This window comes from Hypomesus transpacificus, chromosome 6 (genome assembly GCF_021917145.1).
Source record: "Hypomesus transpacificus isolate Combined female chromosome 6, fHypTra1, whole genome shotgun sequence".
NCBI lineage: Eukaryota > Metazoa > Chordata > Actinopteri > Osmeriformes > Osmeridae > Hypomesus > Hypomesus transpacificus.
Window position 1 is genome coordinate 5,185,417 of NC_061065.1, and position 22,683 is coordinate 5,208,099.

A 22,683-nucleotide genomic window follows, 5' to 3' on the forward strand; every position below is an offset into this window, starting at 1 on the left:
TTGTTCCGGGAGTACAATGGTACTTAGGAATGGTTTGCTGAATCCAACGCTAGTTTCCTCAAGGTTCACAATGACTCTTGCTTAGACTGTTGCTCTTGTTGGTTAGTGGTAGCTGATTTAAACTGTTGTATTCTTCTTTTTTTTAGTTAATCCTATTTTTATTGCTTTCCTACAGGTACACCTGCACTTAGAGATCAATGTTGTGTAATTTTAACTTGTTTAACTACATGCTCTTATGGTTTCTTCCCTTTAGCACTATTTTTTGGTTGTCCACAATATGTACTTCTTGTTTTTGACTACCCGCAATGCTGTGGGGCTATCTTGTTGTTATTATCAGTGACCTATGCACTTTGTGAAGCTCTCTCTTGGAAGTCGCTTTGGACAAAAGCGTCTGCTAAATGAATAAATGTAAATGTAAATGATAGTGATTTCACCTGCTAGAACTAGTTCACACTTTCCCCTGTGCTGATGATATGACTTACTGAAATTATGTTGGCAGTCATTTTATGCCAAGGCCCAGCAAGCTTTGCAAACACAAAATGTCCCTCCGAATACTTTTAGCCATGGCTGGTCACACTGTTTGTAACTATCCAGGGATCCATGTTCCTGATGTGTGTGTGTGTGTGTGTGTGTTGCAGTGACAGAAGAGGGCGAGGTGTGCGTGTTCCCCTTCATTTTCCAGAAGTCGCCCTATTCTCAGTGCACCACGGAGGGGCGTACCGACGGCAAGCTGTGGTGTTCCACCACCAGCAACTACGACAAGGACAGGAAATGGGGCTTCTGTGTCAAAGGTCTGAAGACATATTATTACATCATACCCAATTGCTGTAAAAGTACCAAGTCACTGAAGGGAATAGTTAACCCTTGTGTACCCTTCGGGTCATTGTGACCCTTCAGTCATTGTGACCCCCTGTCGTGTTGCGACAACTTGACTTCATACAAATTTAAAGTGAAGCATCTACTGGGTCACAATGACCCGAAGGTTCACAATGACCCGAAGGCAGCACAAGGGTTAAAACAAGTTTGAGAGAACATTTATTTATATGTATTTATTACACATATGTACGGTGCAGGTGTCTGATACACTCAAGTTGAGTATCTCAGAAGACTGGACAATGAATACAGGAATCAAGGGAGTTAAATAGTGTTACAATATGGGAGGATACGAGACGATTAGCACAGCCTTCGCAAGCACTGAAATATGACACTGCATGCTAGATAGTTTTGTTTAGGTCTTTAGATAGGGTTCGTAGACATGGCCTTTACTTTCCTTCACTTTTCCTCGTTCAAAGTTGCATGGCATGACATACTTTGGTAATATCGTGACCTCTGACTTACACTAGTGTCACAGGCCTTTCCTAGTCGCACCTTGCAAAGAACTAACTTATGGCTACGCAGGCATAAGAAAACAGCATAATGACAGTTTATCAATGATACAAGAAACATAATTAATGGATAGGCATATTTCTCTCCTGGACATGACCAAGGGTATGTACTCCTGAGATTAATATAGCAAGGTATAGATCAAACATTGTTAATTATATTCAGAACATTTCCAACAGTATAAAAGTAATAAAGTCATCATTATCTTTAATTGTTAACTGATCTGTGGTTTAAGGACAGACCTCTTCAGGTCAGACCCAATTATATCACTGGAGAACGTACCTTTTTACAGCATGAAGGCATCACATTTTTCTAATTGTGAAGGTTCTCAGAACTATGAAATGTAGGAGTTCCAAACATATTTTGCATGCTAGACAGACTGAAATAATGTTGGAGATCCAACTTGGGTCCTGATATTGCTAGCCTGCAAACTCGACAAATCTGTGACGTTTTATTTGCTCTGGCAGAATGGGTCTGGCCACCCTCCCATTCAGACAGATTTCCCAATGACCAGGATCTGGTTTGGCCAATCACATCCGTTTATCTGAAAGGGGGTGGGTTTAATACGATGACTTGAGGAGCAACTGTAGACAAAAATTACGTGTTGCTCATATTATTATATTAGTTGCAACTAATAAGCATTTACGATTGATTTTGGTGGAACTAAATTTGTCAGTTCGAAGTGAAATTTAGCATAATTCAAAAAATACCAATATATGTCAACCCCCACCCATCTCGCATGTAGCAAAAGTAACCTGATACCTGAATAAACCTTGCTCGTTTGGCAAAAAGAATTCCCTGTTCAGTCCGGGCCCTGACTGTGTTTCTCTAATCGCGTGTCTAATCCCTCACCCCCAGTCTCAGAGAAGCGCCAGTCCTCCATCCTGTTCACCTGTGACCAGTCGGCCAACCATGGGACCCCCCAGTACCTGAGTGGGACGGAGGGCTGTGCCGCCACCTTCCGGTGGCCCACCAGCGCCGTGTGCCCCCCCAGTAAGATGGAGTGCAAGCTGGTGAGCCAGCACAAGACCTACGACCTGCGCACCCTCTCCTCCCTCACCATGCCATGGAAGTTCAGCCAAGGCGGAGACTCGTAAGTCCTCGTGCCCTCTCGCCTTTCTTTCGCCGCCGCTTTCATCTCTCTTTCTCGTTTCCCTCCCCCCCCCTCCCCCCACTTGTCATACACCCTTCTTTCCCCTTCTCTCCTCATCCCTCTTGGTTTCCGTCACCTCCCCTGGCTTTCTTCCGTCTCGTTTTTCCCTCTCTTCTCTCTCTCGCTTCTCCAACAATCCCCTCTTTCCTGGTTCTCTCTCTCCCCCTTTTCATCTTTCCTTCGGGTCTATTGCGCCCCCAGGAAATAGCCTCTGATCGAAGCCTTGGTCGAATCCAAATGTCTCTTTAATCGGCCCTCTCTGTCTCCCCTTGTGGTGTCCTCCAGGTACTACATCAACCTGTGCCAGAGTATACACGGAGGCCTGACTGACTGTCCTCAGGGGGCTACAGTCTGCAGGAAGACCAGCCAGGGCCTCACCCAGACCCTGGGGCGGGTCCACACCCAGAAGCTGGGCTTCGCCGGTGGGTAGAGGTCCTGACGTCATGGCCCCCTGGCTGAGGCAGCGCCACAACCCCGCACTACTAGCCCTAGGCTTGCTGTGTCTATACCTTACATCAACTTCATATGTCTACAAGGCAGACCTGGGGCTCAATAGTATTTGAAAATGTTTTCATTGACTGGCGTTGACTAGGATTTGCATGAGTCTGTCTAGTGTTTTAGCAGGTGGGATTAGTGGCCCGATTGACATGTTGTGCCAGACAAAGGCTATCAAGCCCAGATAAGTAATTTAGGTTGATTACAAATAGTATATAAACCTGTGCCTGCAATACCCCTGGCAACCCATGTCTGTCAGCTCTAGAATACTTTATGAAAACTCCACAGTATTATGTGTTTAAAAGATATGTTAGGATTTGAGATATTAGTGACGGCGTTGCTGTGTCCTCCACCCCTGTGTCCGCAGATGGTTCGCTCCAGGTGAACTACACCCTGGGAGATGATGTTTGTGGGAACGGCCTCAAGGCCAAGACTGTAGTCCAGCTGAGCTGTGGCTCTACTGTGGGACACCCCAGACTCATCAGGTGAGACTGGAGCCAAGTTGAGAAGCAAGCTGTTTATTTCCTACATACTGGTTACAATTCCATTCTGTAAAAAAATGTAGTAGTGAATTGGGACTAGATATTGGGGCTATGCATAGCTGATACAATAACTCGGCACAACTAGCTCTGCACCAACGTTACTGAATGTTTGGGTTGAGGTCCTAATGTTTATTAACTCTTCAATGATGGACGCCTGACTAACGTTAGTCATTTATGTTTAGTTCTCTGGTTAAAGGTTTGCATCTTTCAAGGATTCATTTTGCGGTTCTCACATTCTGATTGCACCATATCTGTGTGTTTTGTTGTGTGCGTGTGTGTGCGCATGGGTAGCATTGACAAGGCCGCATGTGAGTTCCTGCTGGGCTGGGAGACCCGTGCAGCATGCGCTGTGAAACAGCGTGAGGTGGAGATGGTCAACGGAACCATCCGGGTCCCCGACACCGGAGCCAGCATCAGCCTGGGGGCCATCTATACCAAGTGAATACCACACCACAAACACATTTATATACACGTACTATGCAAAGTCTTATGCAAGAATGCATTAGGAAATAATTCAATGAAAAGATTAAACAAAAACGTTGTCAACATTGCACTTTTACACTGCCCCACAAATACAATAGACAATAAAGTTGGTTCGACCAAATATGAATGTAAAAAAATCTTGGGTGCCTAAGACTTACGCACTGCATCGTGTACATGTCTGTACATATAAGCAAACACATACTGAATGTATACATCCTATTTATCGTACATGCCCACAAAGATCTCTAGACAGATCGTCAAGCTCTGTGTCACCTCCACCACCCCTCCAGGCTCCACCAGGCATCGGGGGACATCCGCCCCAATGGAGACCGCTACATGTACGACATTCAGCTATCCGGCATCACCAACTCCTCCTCCTCCTTGTGTCTGGGCGCCAACATCTGCCAGGTCAAGCTCAACGGAGACTACTGCCGCAACATTGGCTCCTCCAGCAATGCCAAGTACTTCATCAAAGGTGCCCGCTCAGCACGGTTTTGCGCACGCGGTTAGCTTGGTGCTGTCTCCGCTCCAGGTGGTGCTAGATGTTGTCTCCATTCTAGATGGTGCTAGATGTTGTCTCCGCTCTAGATGGTGCTAGATGTTCACTGTATAGTCTCTCCAGTTTAAATGGTGCTAAATGTTGTCTAGATATTCTCTCCAGTCTAGATGATGCTAGATGTACTCTAGATGTTCTGTCAAGTCTACATGCTTACTCACTGTCCTATCAGGTGGCAGCCTGGACATGCTGGTGCCGTCCGAGTCTGTGTGTGGGCGGGACAATTCGAAAAAGGTGTCCTCCACCATCGTGTTCCACTGCAACCCACTGGTGGGCGAGGGCATCCCAGAGTTCATGCTGGAGACGGACGGCTGTCAGTACCTGTTCAGCTGGCACACCTCCACAGTCTGTGGACTGATGTGAGTGACAGGGCCTCCCACACACATGCACCTGCACACACACACACACAAACACACCTTGACACACGCACACATACCTGTACACACACACACACCTGTACAGTGCTTTCCCACACGCAGGTTGACGCACCCTTACTGTGTGTGTGTGTTCAACAGGTCTGTGGACCCTTCCAAACAAGCCAAAGATGATGGAGGGGAGAACCCGGGTCTGTCTGGGCGTAGCCAGGCCGTCGGGGGCGTTCTGAGCGTGCTATTGGTCGTTCTGACCATCTGTCTCCTGGTCCTGCTGCTCCACAAGAGAGAGAGGAGGTAAGAACACGCCCATTCTCCCCTCACTGTCCAATCATCTTCATCCCCCCGGCCAAGAGACAACTTTTATAGCTTTGAAAAAGCGTTCAGTCCATCTCGGTGTACTATACTGTATCTCTGTTCTGTATGTGCAAATGACTAAGCTCAGCGTGTTTATGATTATCTATGACAGGGAGTGGAGTAAGACATACAAACACAATAGGTTAAAGGGGTTCATACGCAGCTTCAATTATTTACATGTACATGAATTCAGCTGAGTGGGAACAGCAGCTGTGTGTGTGTGTGTGTGTGTGTGTCTGATGGCTGAGCGGTTAGGGAATCAGGCTTTTAATCAGAAGGTCGCTGGTTCGATTCCTGGCAGTGGAAAATAACTGTGTCCTTAAGCAAGGCACTTCACCCTACCTGCCTCAGGGGGAATGTCCCTGTACTTACTGTAAGTCGCTCTGGATAAGAGCGTCTGCTAAATGACTCAATGTCTGCATGTGTCTGTGCCACTTCCAGAGAGCTGGTACTGCAGAAGGTGGCAGGCTGTTGCAGGAGAGGAAAGCCTGTGGCCTACAAGTACTCCAAGGTAGGGAGTACTTGAGTACCTCACCCAGCCACACCACTGTTGCATGCTGTAGCTTTCCATGACCACCAAGTACACGTATCCAGAGGGTTAGACTTCCAGTGCTGTATCAGCAGTCTGGTCTCTCCCCCCCACCCCTCCCCCAGGTGAACATAGATGACGAAGGGGGCGAGGAGGAGATGGAGTGGCTGATGGAAGAGCTGGAGGCCCCGCCCCCCGGCAGGGGGGGGAAGGGCGGCCAGGAGAACGGCCACATCACCACCAAGCCCGTCAACGCCGACGCGCTGCGCTCCTTCACGTTGGACGAGCAGGAGGATGACGACAGCGAGGACGAGGTCCTGAGCGTGCCCGGCGTGCGGGTGATGACCCGAGGCCAGCGGGCCCCCTCCCGACCCCTGACCTCTGGCCCCCGCAGCGCCCTGCTCCAGGAGGAGAGCGACGAGGACCTGGTCGGCCTATTGGACGACAGCCAGAGGAGGAGGAGCCGCGGAGGCAGGCAGTCCCGCCCCCGGCACGACGGAGCCAATAGGAAACGAGAAGACGACGACAGTGACGAGGATCTGCTGAGAGTGTGAGGTCATATCCTCCTCCGTCTATTCCCGAACTATTCCCTCTGGAGTGTGGCCATAGCAGCAACAGCAACCGTGTGTAGCTCTCTGGGTCTTTGATGTTTATAAAGGGAATGATGATGATGCTGCAGAACGACTGGCTGTTTACATAAGCTCTGTTCGGTTCCTCCTCCTCCCCCTGAAAGAAATATTTCAATGCCTTCCTGATGACAAACGCCGTTTTCATCAATGAAATGTTTTCTTTTCTTTTTTTTCCGGTTCGTACTGATCCGATTCTGTTGATTTGATGGATGTACATAGGACTTGGACTTTTATGCGGTCACATGCTTCTTTATGGAAATGTTGTTTATTTTTATTTAAGTGATTCCATAACTGATTCTGCTCCGTCAAAATTCCCGTTGGCTGCTGGCTGTCTGTGAGAAGGGTAAACAGGATGCGGCCTGTGAATTTATTCAACAACAATCAAAATCACCATAAAGTGGTTTGTCTGATGTTTGCACATACGCCAACTTTCTCCCCCCACATAGACACCTACGTAGACAAACTCTGCTTCTAGATGTTGCCTTGTCACGACTTTTCAGTTGAAGATGGGATGTTTTCTGTAGACTTTTTTGTTGTTTTTGTTTTGCCAAATGCATGATGAAGCCTGGACGGCTGCTGTGGGATCTGTGGGTCCGTAGGGAAGGACGTTGAATCTTGACAGTTTGAGGAACAGTTTCCTCATCTTAGACCCTCTGGTGGGTCTAGGTACAACACGACACTTTGAGTGTACAATTTCTTCTCTGGGAAACTATTTATTGAGCTCTTCTCTCCTTTGTAACACGTCCTTTTTACAGCCTGGATTTTTGAGTTTAGACGGTAAATAAATATATTGGAACAAGCAGGATGTATTTTGGGATCATTAGATTATTTTTTTTATCACGCTGTTAGGATCGTTGTCATTATTCAGTTTGGATTTTACCAACCCTCTTAAGAGTGATATTAAAAGTGGCACCTCCACGTGATAAATGATACATTACTTTTTATAACTCAATAGGCAGGTACATATATATATATATATATATATATATATATATATATATACACAAAGTAATTAAATACATACTTGTTGTTCCTTTATATTTACCCAGTAATGATTGTGACCAGGTAGTTATAGTACATACATGTACATATTGGCACACACCACACACAAGCTTATAGGCAGTTACCATTCAAAGGATGTTAAACATACCACACTTGCTTATCTTGGTCATTGGCCTAATTTCAAATAAACCTCCTAAGTACACCGTATGTCCTGTGCACTTCCGTAGATCTAAAATAAGATGCATAGGATGTAGCATCTATAGAGGTGGCTTTGGGACTATGACTAGGGATTGACTTTTCAATATTAAAAGTACCTAATGTTCCCAAATGGTTGCAGTGTTGAAGCTAACATTCTGTTAGCAAGCGAAAGAGCGTTTGGCCATATAGCTACTCAATCCAAAAACAAGAGTTCACCATTCAGGGTATTTCTATACAACGTAGTGGGGAGTTTTGCCAAAGCGGCCCTCCTACCTCACAAATGGAGACTCGCGAATGTTTAGCGGTATTACAGTAACACTGCAACATGCCGTTGGGCAGGTTTTAGTTGTGCCATGGTGTCAAATCAACAGTAACACACCCCTGCAGTCTGCTAGTATGTTGTTTAGGTTTGGACATCTCTGATTAAGAATCAAGAGTGGATGAAGAGCAACTTTATTAAGATAGATAGATACTTCATTGAGCCCAATGGAAATGTAGACAAGGTCAGAACTTCCACACAGTGAAGGTCATCAGGACAGTCAGTCAGTAGACCTGTGGCTGTGTGTGAGGCTTGTCCCTTCTAACTTGGGAGCTTACTAAGGCACTTTGAGATTGGCAACGGTACCTCAACTTAATTGGTTCGTCTTACTTTTGCCCGATGGTCAAAGTTAGGCTTTTTAGGGACTGTGCTGATTCCAGATCAGACCTTAACATCAACTTCACTCACTAGCTGCTTGCTACCCCTCATCAAAGGGAGATTGATTGATACTGATGACAGATGATCGTGTGTGTGGTCTATTTCTGCTGTAAGCAACAAATCTGCCCAGATTGGTCCCGAGTGTATTTGATTGTTGTATCATGTGACAGGGAGCTGGTCATGTGACAGGAAGTCTTCTCTGTGAGCTGGTACTTTGAGAGGGGCTTTATGTTCCTGTACGTTGTGCTCAAACACATTTTACTGCTTTGTCTGTTTTCCTATTTAAAATGTTGACGTAAAAATATTGCATTATTTGAATAAAACGATTTGCCGTTACCCCGTTTGTCCTCTTTGTTGTTATAAGGGAGATTTGCCCAGTTCTTCCTCCCTTGTTGCAAAATTAACTATTCACCCAATGTTTAGTTGGAACAAATTATTTAATGGACTTTGAAATATATATAAGAAAGTAGTGCAATAAAAGGCTTTAATGAGATTTAGGGGAATTCGATCTGTTATAGTTTAAATACAGTTTAAAGAGTGTTGAGGTCTTTTTAATCTTGCAAAACTTTATTTTAAGGTGTTGGAGCACAAAAGTGCCATGCCTGTAAGTGACCAGCCAGTTTAGGATATTTTTTGATTCACCAGGACATGAGATTGAATCACTCAAACAAGAGAAGGAATATTGCCAGAGTTGGGGAACAAATACAACATTTTCCCCCTGTGACTTCTCTTGTGCATTAGACCTCCAACATGAACTCAGAAATCATGAAGCGGGTTGGAAAACCTGGACACACTGCAGTATATTGTAGAGTAGGAGCTTCTTATAAAAGTGATGTGGAATTGGGAGTTCTAGAAAGTTCCTGCCAGAAGTGTGACCCTGGCAGATGAGTGCAGTTACTGTAAAATCTGAGTGTTCTGTTGATGGAACATGAAAACTAGTTAGCTATCGACTCTTAAGTGTAGGTGGTATGTGTGTCTGCTTTCTGCCAAGCCAACCTCAACTGATTTATTCTGACACGGGTAGCTTGCGTATAGAATTTGACCTCTGACATGTGTGATCTGAGGTGCAGAATGTGTTGTAACGCTCTGTTGATCTCGGCTGTGACCGGAGTCATGCCATCCCCCAGACCTTTGCTCCGCACTGCTCTTTTAAGAGCCAGGGGCCGAAACACAGCACCCATACCCATTCATGTTATAAAGAAGGAGCACCGCACATACAGGTACACCCTAACGCACCGTTGACACCCAGAGGGGAACATTTATACACCACACGGTCGATTTAACTTTGCCAACCATGGCCACGTTTGATGACATCCTGGAAGAAGCGGGAAAGTTTGGCCGCTGTCAGAAGCGCATCTTCGCCCTGCTGTGCATGGTGTCCATGCCCTGGGCCGGCGTCTATGTGGGCATCGTGTTCCAGGGCTTCACCCCGGAGCACTGGTGCCGGGAGCCGCGGGTGGTGGATCTGAAACAGAGCTGTGGATGGAGCCTGGCAGACACTCGCAGGTAGGACAGCACCCCATAAACGGAGGGAAAACACCAGAACGTTCACTGTATTTTTAAATCAGTGTTGTGGAGAATATTTTGTGATGAAATTAGCTATTGTCGGGGCTATATTCAGACAGTTTTCCAGGAAGCACAAACCCTCTTTTGGATGGCAAGGAGCAGAAAGTGCAAGCAGAGAGGCAAAAAGGCACAGAGTCAAAACACAGTCCAATATTTATACTGAAATATTGTCCCTCCCCAAAGGAGTCCCAACAGCTGATCTAAAGGTCCCTATCAGTTGTTCTATTTTTAAACAAAAATCTATTCCGGGACGAGCTTTCCTTATGAAACTTCCATGCTTATATTCCATGGGGCTGTAGTTCCTTAATTAGAGGTATCATCCAGGCTTGGACTGGTAATCTGGCATACCGGGCAAATCGACGCATTTGGGGCCGACATCATATGATATTTAATATATATAGAAATCTTTATATAATAAAAAAATAATAATACAAACTTAAAATTGGCCAACGAACGGCCCATACAACAGAGACAGGGGCCGATTGGTTCATTTTCCATACTGACACTGGGCCCAATTCGATCTCTTAACTCTTTTGGTGTACTGGTAGGTGGTGTTCGACCGATTGTGGTGGGCCGGTCTGAGGAATTTGTTTTTCAGTCCAGCCCTGGTATCATCTGACTTAATTACCCCTCCCTTTCAGAGAGAGCGAAGATGAGAACATGTTTACAAGGTTATTTTAAGGGGAAGTGGGTCTAAGGTAATCTCCTAGTCTCTTTCTTACCATGTTGCTCTACAACTAGTCTGTTATTTTAAGGCCAGGTACCACAGGCAAAAACCCAGATTTTTGTTCAGTTTGTCAATTAGGATATTTTTTTATATATCTTGGTTCTATAACCAGTAAACTTGCATAACATGCCACAATTATTGCCAAAACACTTTTTAAAATATTTTTTTAATGATTTTGTACACCCTTCGCCAAGTAAACAAAATCTTAAATCATGGTCTGTTACCATCTTTTCTTTTATACAATACCACATAAAATTAGATTGACAAAATATATTTGAAAATCCCTCTGAACATGTCTAGATATTCAAAGTATAAAGCAGTATGTAAAATTGTGTGGCTTTACCTATTATGAGCTAAGAGTTGCTATCTTGACGTGTGCTAGTAATTACGGGAGTCAGGTGTCTAAGTGGTTAAACTTTTAGAAGTGTTAGAATGGGTTTTCTCTATCACTCTGTGTTCCCCCCTCACTGCCATGCCAACAAAAAGTAAATAGCAATAAATGATTTAGCTAGCCATATGCTTGAAAGAATAAGCTTTCCAACCATATACAATTCAGTTAAGTTATTTCTTAACTTGTTGAGACAAATTACAGTGCAATATGGTAACAGACCATGATTCAAGGTTTTGTTTGCTTGGCGAAGGTTGTATAAAATCATACAATTTTTAAATAAAGTGTTTTGGGCAATAATTGTGGCAAGTTATGAAAGTTTACTAGTTGTAGAACCAAAATATAAAAATATCCAAATTGACAAACTGAACACAAATCTGGGTTTTTGCCTGTAGTACCTGGCCTTAAGGGAATAAACAATCAACAGCAAACTTTATCCATGTACCAATATGTAACACCGGTACATAATTCAGAAGTAATACAAAATAATACAGACAAAAAATTCTGGTTACTTCGCCTTTAAGAGGAATCCCATTTCTCAGTCTTAAACACATTTGTCTAAGAATATGTATTTACCAGTTGACATCAGTTAGACAGTACTCCAATAGCATTATGCATAGACATTTACTCAATGTTACAGATTCAACAGTTCAGCTGAACTGGACATTAGTTGTTCAAGATTCTGGACTAACACTTAGCATGGGTTTGCAGTGGTGCATGTCGCTATGCTGACGTCAGGGTGTTGTAATAGAGTGAGGTAAGCTCCTACCCTGGGCTCCGTCAGTACAAATTTTCATCGTTCAACAAAGAACGTCCGTCCGGTGTGAGTGTGTATTTTTACCTTGTGTCCCATTTTGAGTGTGGATGCCTTGTCATGCATAAGGTGTACTGCAACTAAACCTTGATAGCATGGGGGCAACGCTAACTCTACTGCTGACAGGGCCAAAGAATAGTTCGCTATTGGCTGCTTCCTTCCTTCCACCCTGGAGGACTGTGTGAGCATCGCCGTAGTTCAGTCGGCTTGAGACATACAGATGGAAGGTTCTCTCATAGTCTGGCAGGGTCAGGGGCTAAAGCCTGCTGCGAGATCTGTTTGATGTCTCTGAAGGCCTCTTCTCCCTCCTCCGTCCACGTCAGTCTGGCTTTTAGTGCCTTGTGGCCCGCCTCCTTCATCATGTTTCTCAGTGGGGGCCACAAGAGCTGCATATTCGCTCACCCAGTCTGAGCTGGAGCCAGTCATGCCAAGGAACGTCATCAGGTCTCGAACCGTCTGTGGCTTTGGAGCCTGGGAGATCCCCACCAGGTGAGTGGGAGAGACTGGCTTCGGTGCCAGCTGCTAGTCGCCGAGCCAAGTACTCTAGACAGTGACAGGTGATCTAGGCTCAAATACAGGTATATGAGTATCCAGTCATATCAATCCTTCCCATCCTTCAGTCTATTGCTTGGTTAGACAATGAGATATGTATCCGTTTGTGGACTCTCAAGGATATACTGTTTTCCAATACTGTGTGTTTTTTTGTTGTTTGTTTTTTACCGTTCATGTATAGGCAAATTACATCTCGGGTTTGTTAAAAATATAGTTTTGAAGGTGGAGAGGATTACAATTTGCTCCAAGTGTCGTTTCTTCCACCCAACAGGCTGACGGTGCCACTGGTGAACTCCTCTGCTGGGGGGATGGTCCACAGCCAGTGTGAGAGGTACGACCTGGACTGGAACTCTACAGGCCTCAGCTGTCTGGACCCAGAGATAGACCTCAGGACAACTCCCATGACCACCTGCAGGGACGGCTGGGAATACGACTACGAGGGACGACAGTCCTTTGTCACCGAGGTGATTTACATTTGCGACTTTTAACCTTTTAAGGCAAGATTTCCGGCACCCATCAAGCTCAAGTGTTACCTCTGTTGGTTACAGTTTGATCTGGTGTGTGGGCAAGCCTGGTTAGTGGACATGTACCAGGCCACACTCAACATTGGCTTCCTGGTTGGCTCCATTGCTATTGGCTACTTGGCTGACAGGTAATACTTGACTTGGTTATTATGCCTGGCCAAGTAGTCAATCTAGGGTACATCGTAGAGTAGTTACTGTAAATGATTCCAATCCAAATGGATCTTCTGTCTTTGAACGATCCTCCAATCTGTTTCGTTCTTTGTCTTTTTCTACTCTCAGGTTTGGCAGGAAGGTGAGTTTCCTGATGTCTAACCTGTTGAATGCAATGGCAGGCATCTTGGTGGCAGTCGCTCCAAACTACGCCTCCCTGCTGGTCTTCAGAACGCTGTACGGCTTCGGAGTAAAAGGAGGCTGGGTGGCCGGATATGTCCTCAGTAAGATACAAAATGACCCCTCCACCCCCCAACACTCAAGCACACACACGCAAACACACACACACACAGTCTGTCTAAGCTGTGCCCTCTCCCCTCAGTCACAGAGATAGTGGGTGTGGAGTACAGGAGGACAGTGGGGGTGATCTACCAGATGTTCTTCAGCGTGGGCATCCTCATCCTCCCCCTTCTAGCCTACTACATCACAGACTGGCGCTGGCTACAGGTGGTCATCACTGTGCCCTATATTGTATTCCTGGCATACTACTGGTGAGACATACTTACGCACACACACACACAGAAGCAAACACACACACACACAGACACACACTGACCTCAGTGTTGTCCCTCCAGGTTTATCCCAGAGTCTCCCAGATGGCTCCTCTCTCAGGGCAAGGCCAGGAAAGCTGTCGAGATCACCGAAGCCATAGCCAAGGAGAACAACAAGACGCTCTCCAAGAACATCGAGGTGAGAAACCTCAAAGAGGTCTTTGGAGGAGAAGACAACTTCAGTGAGTGAGCACAGCAGGACCATGGTCTGTGTTGACGTCTATTCTGTGTGTTCCAGACTATGAAGGATGACAACGCGCACTCCTCCACCGCCTCCTTCATGGACCTGATCAGAACTCCCCGAATGAGGAAGCACACCTTCATCCTTAGTTTCAACTGGTGAGACTGTAGAACGCAAACACAAAGTTATTCTCAGATATCAGAAAATATAAGAAAATCTTATATTCGTAAGGTTTTGCATTCTAGTCTCAGCTAAAACCTTTACATTTCTTCACCTGGAAACAACCAGGTTCATACAAGACCTTTTTATATTAAAGGGGTCATTTGCTGATTTTATAGGGTATTTCACACTGTTGGTTAAGGTCTCTGAGTAGGGTATGTAACATTGGTTGGGATGAAAATGGCCCATGTGATGTTCTATGCTCCCTAATGCACCCTGTGAAATAGCCCTGGAATAAAACTAGAGGTTTCTCCCTTTTATGGTATGCTCATGAATATATAGATGAGCTGCGCACTGATTGGTTGGTTTCAAACAAGTGAAGCTAGTGGAGCAAAGATGCAACATGGCCACAGCACTCAGTGAAACTTTGAAGGTGGAGACTTGAAATGAATATGTACAAATAAATCTATTGTGTCTACACAAAACAGTTTTCAACAGATTGACTAGATATGATTTGCAATGATAAGTTAGTTGTTTCCACTTCTGTTGTCGAAGCAAACGGGATCGACTTAGGTGGGTAAAGTTACAGCTTAGCGACCAAACTATCGTGATTCAACTCAGGTTCAGTAAGCTATCTTGTTAACTAATAATAAAAAATAACCTGACAAAGATCTGGACAAACATGCATCGTGAATTGTAGATTTACATGACAACACAGCTTATTTATTTGAATGAAACACAGTCAGAAACATGAAATAACGCGTTAGCCCCATTGCCAATAAACTAAATCATCACACATTTTACCTATGCTAGATACAGGATATGTTAGCATTGCTAATAACTGTTAGCAACAAAATCATACTACAGCTTGCGGTTGTGATGAACATAAGATCGGAACAGCACCTCTTTTCAGCAACAGCTTCAAAGCAAATCCTGATTTACACTGTCCCAGGTTTTCAAAACTGTCCTTGGTGAAATGGTTTGAGCAAATGTGAAATTGAGGGTCGAACTGCTCAGGGATCTTCATAGACAACAGACCAGAGCCAAAAAAGGTGACGTCACAAATGTGAACTTTGTAACTTTTGTAACTTTACAGCAGCAGTTTCAAATTGTGAGATTTAGATAGTAAAGAGGTGTCAATAGACTTTGAGATTCACTGTATGTCCATTTTACACACTGAACTATCGTTATTCAACTATGACAAGGTAAACATGGTTTTGCAGTCAATGACCCATTTAAAGAATATTCTGAATAATTTTAAGTCATGCCTTATTTTTCTGAATCCGTTTTAGGCTTCACTAGACGTAAACCTAACAATGTCAATTGTGCCGTTGACCCTTCAGGTTCACCAGCGCGGTGGTCTACCAGGGGCTCATCATGAGGCTGGGCATCCTGGGAGGAAATGTGTACCTTGACTTCCTGATCTCGGGCCTGGTAGAGTTCCCTGCAGCCTTCCTCATCCTCTTTACCATCGAGCGCATCGGACGCCGTCTCCCCTTCGCCTCCGCCAATATAGTGGCTGGAGCCTCCTGTATCATCACCGCCTTCATACCTGACAGTGAGTCTGTTACGTAGAACTTATGTCCCCAGAATTCAAGATAGGGATGGATGATGACTTGAATTCAAAGAGAGAATATGTACAGGTATCATCATTTACCAGTACAGAGATTCTTTTTTTAAAGTATTCTTTACCCCTGACTCTTGCGATGTATCTCCTTCTCAGGTATGTTCTGGTTCAAGACAGCCGTGGCTTGTATCGGCAGGCTAGGCATCACCATGGCTTTTGAGATGGTGGTGTTTGTCAACACCGAGCTTTACCCCACCTTTATCAGGTAAGGCCCGAGTTTTATAATGGAGGTGATCGTGGTTCAGTGATCCACACGCCATGCTGTATGTGGGCTATAGCTGAAAAGGTTAACGCGTGTCTCTGTGGTCGTGTGTCTGCATGCAGGAACCTGGGGGTGTCCGTGTGCTCGACTCTGTGTGACGTCGGAGGCATCGTGGCTCCCTTCCTGCTCTACAGGCTGGCTGTCATCTGGCTGGAGCTGCCCCTTATCATCTTTGGTGGGTCCAGCATTGTATTACTGTGGCAGAATCATTTAGCGGAACACATTTTGTGAGGACGCACAGACACACTCCAAGGTTAAGATTAGAGTTAGGGGTTTGCAAAAGACACATAATAAACACGTTGTAGCATTTTCCTCTGTAGAGCAGAATTGGAATGTGGAGGAGGGGAGAAGCAGTGGAGGAGGAGTGGAGGAGGAATGGAGGTGGGGCTGAGGCTGCTATCTGCCGTCTTATCACTTGTAGGATCTAGATCAGCCTTGTTAGACACGGTGGGGTGCTTTGTGTTGTGCTGTTGCTGAGTTTGTGTGTGTGTGTGTCTATGTGTGTGTCGTACAGGCTGCCTGGCATTTGTAGCAGGAGGGCTGGTCCTGCTGCTTCCTGAGACCAGGGGAGTTCCTCTTCCTGACACCATCGATGACATTGAGTTCCCCAACAGGTCAGGGTTTCACCTGAATATTATAAACAGACCAGGTTTTTTTTTGTGTGGTTTTGAGAGGATTGCTGATACAGTGTGTGTGTGTGCTTGTGTGCATTTGTTTGTTTACCTTTTGCCTTACCCAGACCCAAAGATGACACTTTCGAGGATCAGATGTCCAATCTCCTTCCTACTGATGCAACAGCCAACAAGGAAACAGCCACTGTTTAGTTGACAATTGTGTACCTGGATAAGAAATGGTTTGAGGTGTAATGTCAGTAGGGGCTACGGTGTTGAAACCACATATAATAATTAGCACACTGTCCACCATGAAATACTCTGTTCGACTACTATGTTTTGCAAAACAGCTGTAAATACAATATATCTACAATTATATTCTTGTTGTTGTTAGTAATACTGTTGTCAGATATATTCATGTTGAATATATATTTGTCTTTTCAGTATGTCCTTGATGAAAAGTGGAGAGGGAATTATGTGGATTTAATAATAATAATTTAATAATAATAATTTTATTTATAATGCACTTTACATTTAGTTAAAAATCTCAAAGTGCAAATGCTGGATTTAATGCTGGATGTGTATGTAAAATAATAAACTGTGAACGTTTTTCATCGGGCAAGATAAAACTAATTATTGTCTACAAACAAGCACTCTCACTCTAGCTCATAAATCAGCAGCCAGACTGAACTCATGTGTCCAATACCTCACCCCTAACCCCCCCTCAATCCACCACATCACTCCTGTCCTTCTACAACTCCACTGGCTCCCGGTCCAGTTTCGCATACAATAAAAAGATTCTCCTGTTTACATTTAAGGCCATCCACCACCTCACCCCCCATATTTGTCCCACTGCCTCCCGCTCCCTCAGATCCTCTTCCTCCATACACCTGTCCGCCCCGTCTGCCCGTCTCACCACCATGGGGAGTAGAGCATTCAGCCACTCTGTTCCCCGTCTCTGGAACTCACTACCACCCCAACTAAGAAATATTGATTCATTCCCCCATTTCAAATCAAAACTCAAAACAAACCACTTACTACTGCCTATTCCATGTAATTTCATTTGCACAGTTTCCTTCTGTTGTTTTTAATGTTGTTGTATTTCTAATTTTTCTGCTGCTTTTAATGTTTTTTTTTATATATACCTCTGTAAGGTGTCCTTGAGTGCCAAGAAAGGCGCCTTGGAAAATAAAATGTATTATTATCATTAAACATAATGCTAGAGTAGAGGGCTCATTTGTTCTGGCAATGTGACATTCCGCAAGATGACCATTACACCCAGTCCAAGAGATTTGTTACATAATTCCAGTAGCATCAATGTCAGGCTGGATTAAACAGTAACCGGGGCCTCTGTTGATGTCTCATAGCATGGTTAGTTGGTTTCAACACCAAACTGTAGGTCCAAGGTCGGTTTCTCATTTGGACTTTAGATCAGATCACAGCTGTTAAAACCCCACACACAGACCCCTGCAGCTGCATGAGTAGCAGTTTCAGGACTGGACCTCTCCTGCCCAGCGTAACAACTATGGCGACCTTCGATGATATCCTGGAAGAAGCCGGTACCTTTGGCCGTTGCCAGAAGCGTATCTTCGCGCTGATGTGTTTTGTGTCGCTTCCCTTCGCCGGCGTCTACGTGGGCATCGTGTTCCAGGGTTTCACCCCGGAGCACTGGTGCCGTGACCAGGGGGTGAGCGACCTCCGGAGGGGCTGTGGATGGAGCCTGGAGGACACGCGCAGGCTGACGGTGCCTCTGGTGAACTCCTCTGCTGGGGGGATGGTCCACAGCCAGTGTGAGAGGTACGACCTGGACTGGAACTCTACAGGCCTCAGCTGTCTGGACCCAGAGATAGACCTCAGGACAACTCCCATGACCACCTGCAGGGATGGCTGGGAATACGACTATGAGGGTCGAAGTTCATTTGTCACGGAGGTGAGTACTAGTCCTGAGAGACTACCTCAAAAGATTGTGTGATATATGAAGCGAGAAAGGACTGAGAAGGAACAGATATATTGGAGAATGTTGATATTTCTTGTTTCCAGTTTGATCTGGTGTGTGGGGACGCTTGGGTGGTGGACATGTTCCAGGCCACACTCAACATCGGCTTTCTTTTTGGCTCCATTGCGATTGGTTACCTGGCTGACAGGTAAGGCTTTGCAGCTGGTTACTTGGACCAACTGTATCATTGACCAGCTAAAGGACAGTGAACACCATACAATATAACTAATTTCAAGCTAACATAGCTAATGAGCTACTATTGCTAATATCAACAACATGTTGTTGTTTTACGCCTCCATCTTCTTTCCATAACCATATTTCTGCACCTACAGGTTTGGCAGGAAGATGAGCTTCCTGATGTCTAATGTGTTGAATGCAGTAGCTGGCATTCTGGTGGCAGTGTCTCCTAACTACATTTCCATGCTGGTCTTCAGAGCCATCTTTGGTTTTGGAGCAAAGGGAGGCTGGATGTCCGGTTATGTCCTCAGTAAGAGGCTAAAACGAACACACACACTTACGCAGTCACATGAATTCACGTTTCATTCGGGAGTTTTGTCAGAAATATTAATCTATCAAGCATTGGACAGTCTTTCGGTGAAAAAGTTAAGAAAGCTTTATTGCCTGCGGCCAGCCCACAGACAAAACATCACACGCCATGATGCTACAAAGTTTGTCCGCTAGCAAGTCGAGCTAGCTAATTTCATTCGGGAGTTTTGTCAGAAATATTAATCTATCAAGCATTGGACAGTCTTTCGGTGAAAAAGTTAAGAAAGCTTTATTGCCTGCGGCCAGCCCACAGACAAAACATCACACGCCATGATGCTACAAAGTTTGTCCGCTAGCAAGTCGAGCTAGCTAACTATTTAAACAAAACCGCTTTTGACATTCATTAAACAAAGACATGCAAATGTCCCATGGGATGTCCCATGGAATGTCCCATTCTTTCATTGGCTCCCTTGCATAGACCTGACACGCGTGTGTGCGTGCGTGTTTGAGTGTGTGTGTGAGTGTGTGCGTGTTTGAGTGTGTGTGAGTGCGTGTGTTCTCTGACCCCTCAAAGCTTGACCATATGATTAACATATTTTATGACCTCTCCAGTAAGATGATGATCAAGCCCAGGTCCCCTTGTTCACGTAAGCCTAGTGTTACCCAGAGTTCAGATTTGGGGGTAGGCCTCTCTTTGTACACAAAGCTAAACACAGTATCATTTTATACAGAATAAAAGATACATTTTCAATTTTTTGCCGACAGGTTTTCCATCAGGACATGTTATTCCAAATATCAAATTTTCTGAGTGGGATTAATTCCAAAGTGGTTGTATTCTTCTACTAGTGACGGAGATAGTGGGTGTGGAGTACAGGAGGACGGTGGGGGTGATCTACCAAATGTTCTTCAGCGTTGGAATCCTCATCCTCCCCCTTCTAGCCTACTACATCACAGACTGGCGCTGGCTACAGGTGGTCTTCACTGTGCCCTTCATCTTCTTCCTGGCATACTACTGGTGAGACACACACAAAAACAAACACTACCGCACACCCATACAGACACAGAGAGAAGTAAACCCTACCACATACACACACACACACACAGACACACACTGACCTCAGTGTTGTCCCTCCAGGTTTATCCCAGAGTCTCCCAGATGGCTCCTCTCTCAGGGAAAGGCCAGGAAAGCAGTGGAGATCACCAAAGACATAGCCAAGGAGAACAACAAGACGCTCTCCAAGAATATCGAGGTGAGCGACAGTCAGGAGCATGACCTTGTACTATTTTAGAGTGACTGTTCTGTTTTTATACGTTCTCAGACTATGAGAGATGACAACGCAGACCTCTCCACCGCCTCCTTCATAGACTTGATCAAAACGCCCAACATGAGGAAACACACCTTCATCCTCATGTTTAACTGGTGAGAGCTCTACACCAAATACACTTTTAGTTTGACCTATGTTTGAAGGATTGGGATTGTATGTATATATAACGGAGGGTACGTATGTATGTGTGATGGAGGTGAAGTAAACCACCAGCTTTCTTCATAGAAACCTAAGCATCTACTGCTGAACACAAGATCATGGTTGAGGCCTAAAAACGATTTCAGGCCCTCATGTTTTGATGAAATGGAATCCCTTTCAAGACCCATTGAATATGGGGTCTCCAGCCTGACTAGTGGCTAGTGGTCTACCAGTGTTGTCTGGACCTCATACAGCTATCTTTCTGTACCCCAGGTTCACCAGTGCTGTGGTCTACCAGGGGCTTATCATGCGTGTGGGGATCACTGGAGGAAATGTGTACATCGACTTCCTGATCTCAGGCCTGGTAGAGTTCCCTGCTGCCTTCCTCATCCTCTTTACCATCGAGCGCATCGGACGCCGTCTCCCCTTCGCCACCGCCAACATAGTGGCTGGAGCCTCCTGTATCATCACCGCCTTTATACCTGACAGTAAGAGAATGGAGCAAGGTCGCTTCAGGAAGCCATATGTCAGAGCCTTGTGGTTAAGGGTGTCTGTTACTTTGGGTTAATAGAGTGTTTACAGTGTAGTCTTAAGCTTACAATTGTTATGTTTTTGAAGGGTGTTCACTTCTATGGAGTCGTTGCCTTGGATTTTAAAGGGTTGAATATACATACATGCACGCAACATATTGGAATCCAACGGTTGAAAGCTCAGGGCCCAACATAGTCTTGAACTGAACATGGCGATGTATCTGCAGTTGTCTCCATTCTTCTCCCTCTCCTTCTCAGGTATGTTCTGGTTCAAGACAGCCGTGGCTTGTATTGGCAGGCTAGGCATCACCATGGCTTTTGAGATGGTGGTGTTTGTCAACACCGAGCTTTACCCCACCTTTATCAGGTAAGGCCCGAGTCTGTTTTATAATGGAGGTGATTGGTGGTTTGGTGATCCACACGCCAAGCTGTATGTAGGCTATAGCTATAGAACAGCGCGACACAAACCTTGGAACAAGTGTTTATTTAGGGACCATGGCAAGGAAGTGTCCACCTGTTTTGCATCCCTTTTCATTCGCTTCATTGTATTGAGACAGCGAAATCAACTGCACTTTACGTTTGATGGGTCTTTGCTTTTTACTTGGCAGGAACCTGGGGGTGTCCGTGTGCTCGACTCTGTGTGATGTCGGAGGCATCGTGGCTCCCTTCCTGCTCTACAGGCTGGCTGTCATCTGGCTGGAGCTGCCCCTTATCATCTTTGGTGGGTCCAGCATTGTATTACTGTGGCAGAATCATTTAGCGGAACACATTTTGTGAAGACGCACAGACAAACTCCAGGGTTAAGATTAGAGTTAGGGGTTGTTAGATATGACACATATGGAAGGCAACGGTCGGACCCCACTAGGATAGAAAAACAAACTTCTGTGTGTGTGTGTGTGCTGTGCCATTCTCAGGAGCCATAGCATTTGTAGCAGGAGGGCTGGTCCTGCTGCTTCCTGAGACCAGGGGAGTTCCTCTTCCTGAAACCATCGATGACATTGAGTTTCCCAACAGGTCAGTGTCCTCAACCATGTTTTAGAAGATCTATAGGAAGCAAATCTCAAACCAAATGTAGACAAGCATGGTTTTGATGTTTGTTACAGAAACAAAGAGAACTCATGGAACGTCCAACAGATGACCAATCTCTTGCCCTCTGATGTGACAGCCAACAAAGAAACAATGACAGTATAAAGAGAAAGAGAGCTACTGAGTACTGAACAGGATGTGTATGTATGTATGTATGTATGTATGTATGTATGTATGTATGTATGTATGTATGTATGTATGTATGTATGTATGTATGTATGTATGTATGTATGTATGTATGTATGTATGTATGTATGTATGTATGTATGTATGTATGTGTAATCAGTCTTTATTTATATTCATGACATCTCTGTCATCAATCTTAATAGCTAATGAGGAAATATTGGTTGAAACTCCAAGTATTAAAATAAACCACTATGGTATCTTCCTAGTGGCACTTTTTTAAACTTCCTGGCACTACATTGTTTTGTTTTCGTTTTCTGTTAGTGTTTTCCATGCTTGTAAAACAGCACTGTATTGTGAAAAATTGTAAACTCCGGTTTCCATTTTTTTTTTCTGGTGAAATAAACAATTTGTACAAATGAAGAATACGTG

General features: G+C 44.9%; 3 protein-coding genes across 4 annotated transcripts in view; all 3 read left to right on the forward strand.

Moving 5' to 3' along the window:
• The window catches only part of igf2r (insulin-like growth factor 2 receptor), a 31,367-nt gene extending 22,636 nt beyond the window's left edge, over positions 1 to 8,731 (forward strand). The window contains exons 37-46 of the mRNA XM_047021085.1: positions 639 to 791; positions 2,242 to 2,476; positions 2,822 to 2,958; positions 3,399 to 3,516; positions 3,865 to 4,011; positions 4,347 to 4,531; positions 4,785 to 4,971; positions 5,128 to 5,280; positions 5,782 to 5,851; positions 5,995 to 8,731. Coding sequence (XP_046877041.1) covers positions 639 to 791; positions 2,242 to 2,476; positions 2,822 to 2,958; positions 3,399 to 3,516; positions 3,865 to 4,011; positions 4,347 to 4,531; positions 4,785 to 4,971; positions 5,128 to 5,280; positions 5,782 to 5,851; positions 5,995 to 6,423 — 1,814 coding nt within the window. The 3' untranslated portion in view covers positions 6,424 to 8,731. The remainder of the gene's footprint in view (positions 1 to 638; positions 792 to 2,241; positions 2,477 to 2,821; positions 2,959 to 3,398; positions 3,517 to 3,864; positions 4,012 to 4,346; positions 4,532 to 4,784; positions 4,972 to 5,127; positions 5,281 to 5,781; positions 5,852 to 5,994) is intronic.
• A 928-nt stretch (positions 8,732 to 9,659) lies between these two features.
• Positions 9,660 to 17,130, forward strand: LOC124468923 (solute carrier family 22 member 2-like). Its single transcript, XM_047021961.1, has 12 exons — positions 9,660 to 9,901; positions 12,714 to 12,906; positions 12,991 to 13,094; positions 13,246 to 13,400; positions 13,499 to 13,667; positions 13,752 to 13,866; positions 13,966 to 14,066; positions 15,411 to 15,625; positions 15,791 to 15,899; positions 16,019 to 16,131; positions 16,471 to 16,570; positions 16,696 to 17,130. The coding sequence occupies exons 1-12, from the start codon at positions 9,690 to 9,692 to the stop codon at positions 16,778 to 16,780; spliced, it is 1,671 nt and encodes a 556-aa protein (XP_046877917.1). The 5' UTR covers positions 9,660 to 9,689; the 3' UTR covers positions 16,781 to 17,130.
• Positions 17,131 to 18,028: 898 nt separating this feature from the next.
• LOC124468888 (solute carrier family 22 member 2-like) lies at positions 18,029 to 22,666 on the forward strand. 2 transcript variants are annotated; one of them, XM_047021911.1, is made up of 11 exons: positions 18,029 to 18,497; positions 18,608 to 18,711; positions 18,896 to 19,050; positions 19,896 to 20,064; positions 20,185 to 20,299; positions 20,369 to 20,469; positions 20,786 to 21,000; positions 21,301 to 21,409; positions 21,651 to 21,763; positions 21,957 to 22,056; positions 22,146 to 22,666. In XM_047021911.1, exons 1-11 carry the CDS (start codon positions 18,045 to 18,047, stop codon positions 22,231 to 22,233), a joined length of 1,722 nt encoding a protein of 573 aa, XP_046877867.1. In that variant the 5' UTR covers positions 18,029 to 18,044; the 3' UTR covers positions 22,234 to 22,666. The 2 variants fall into 2 exon arrangements, with proteins under 2 accessions (XP_046877867.1, XP_046877868.1); XM_047021912.1 differs by having other exon boundaries at positions 18,998 to 19,050.
• The last annotated feature ends 17 nt before the right edge of the window (positions 22,667 to 22,683 follow it).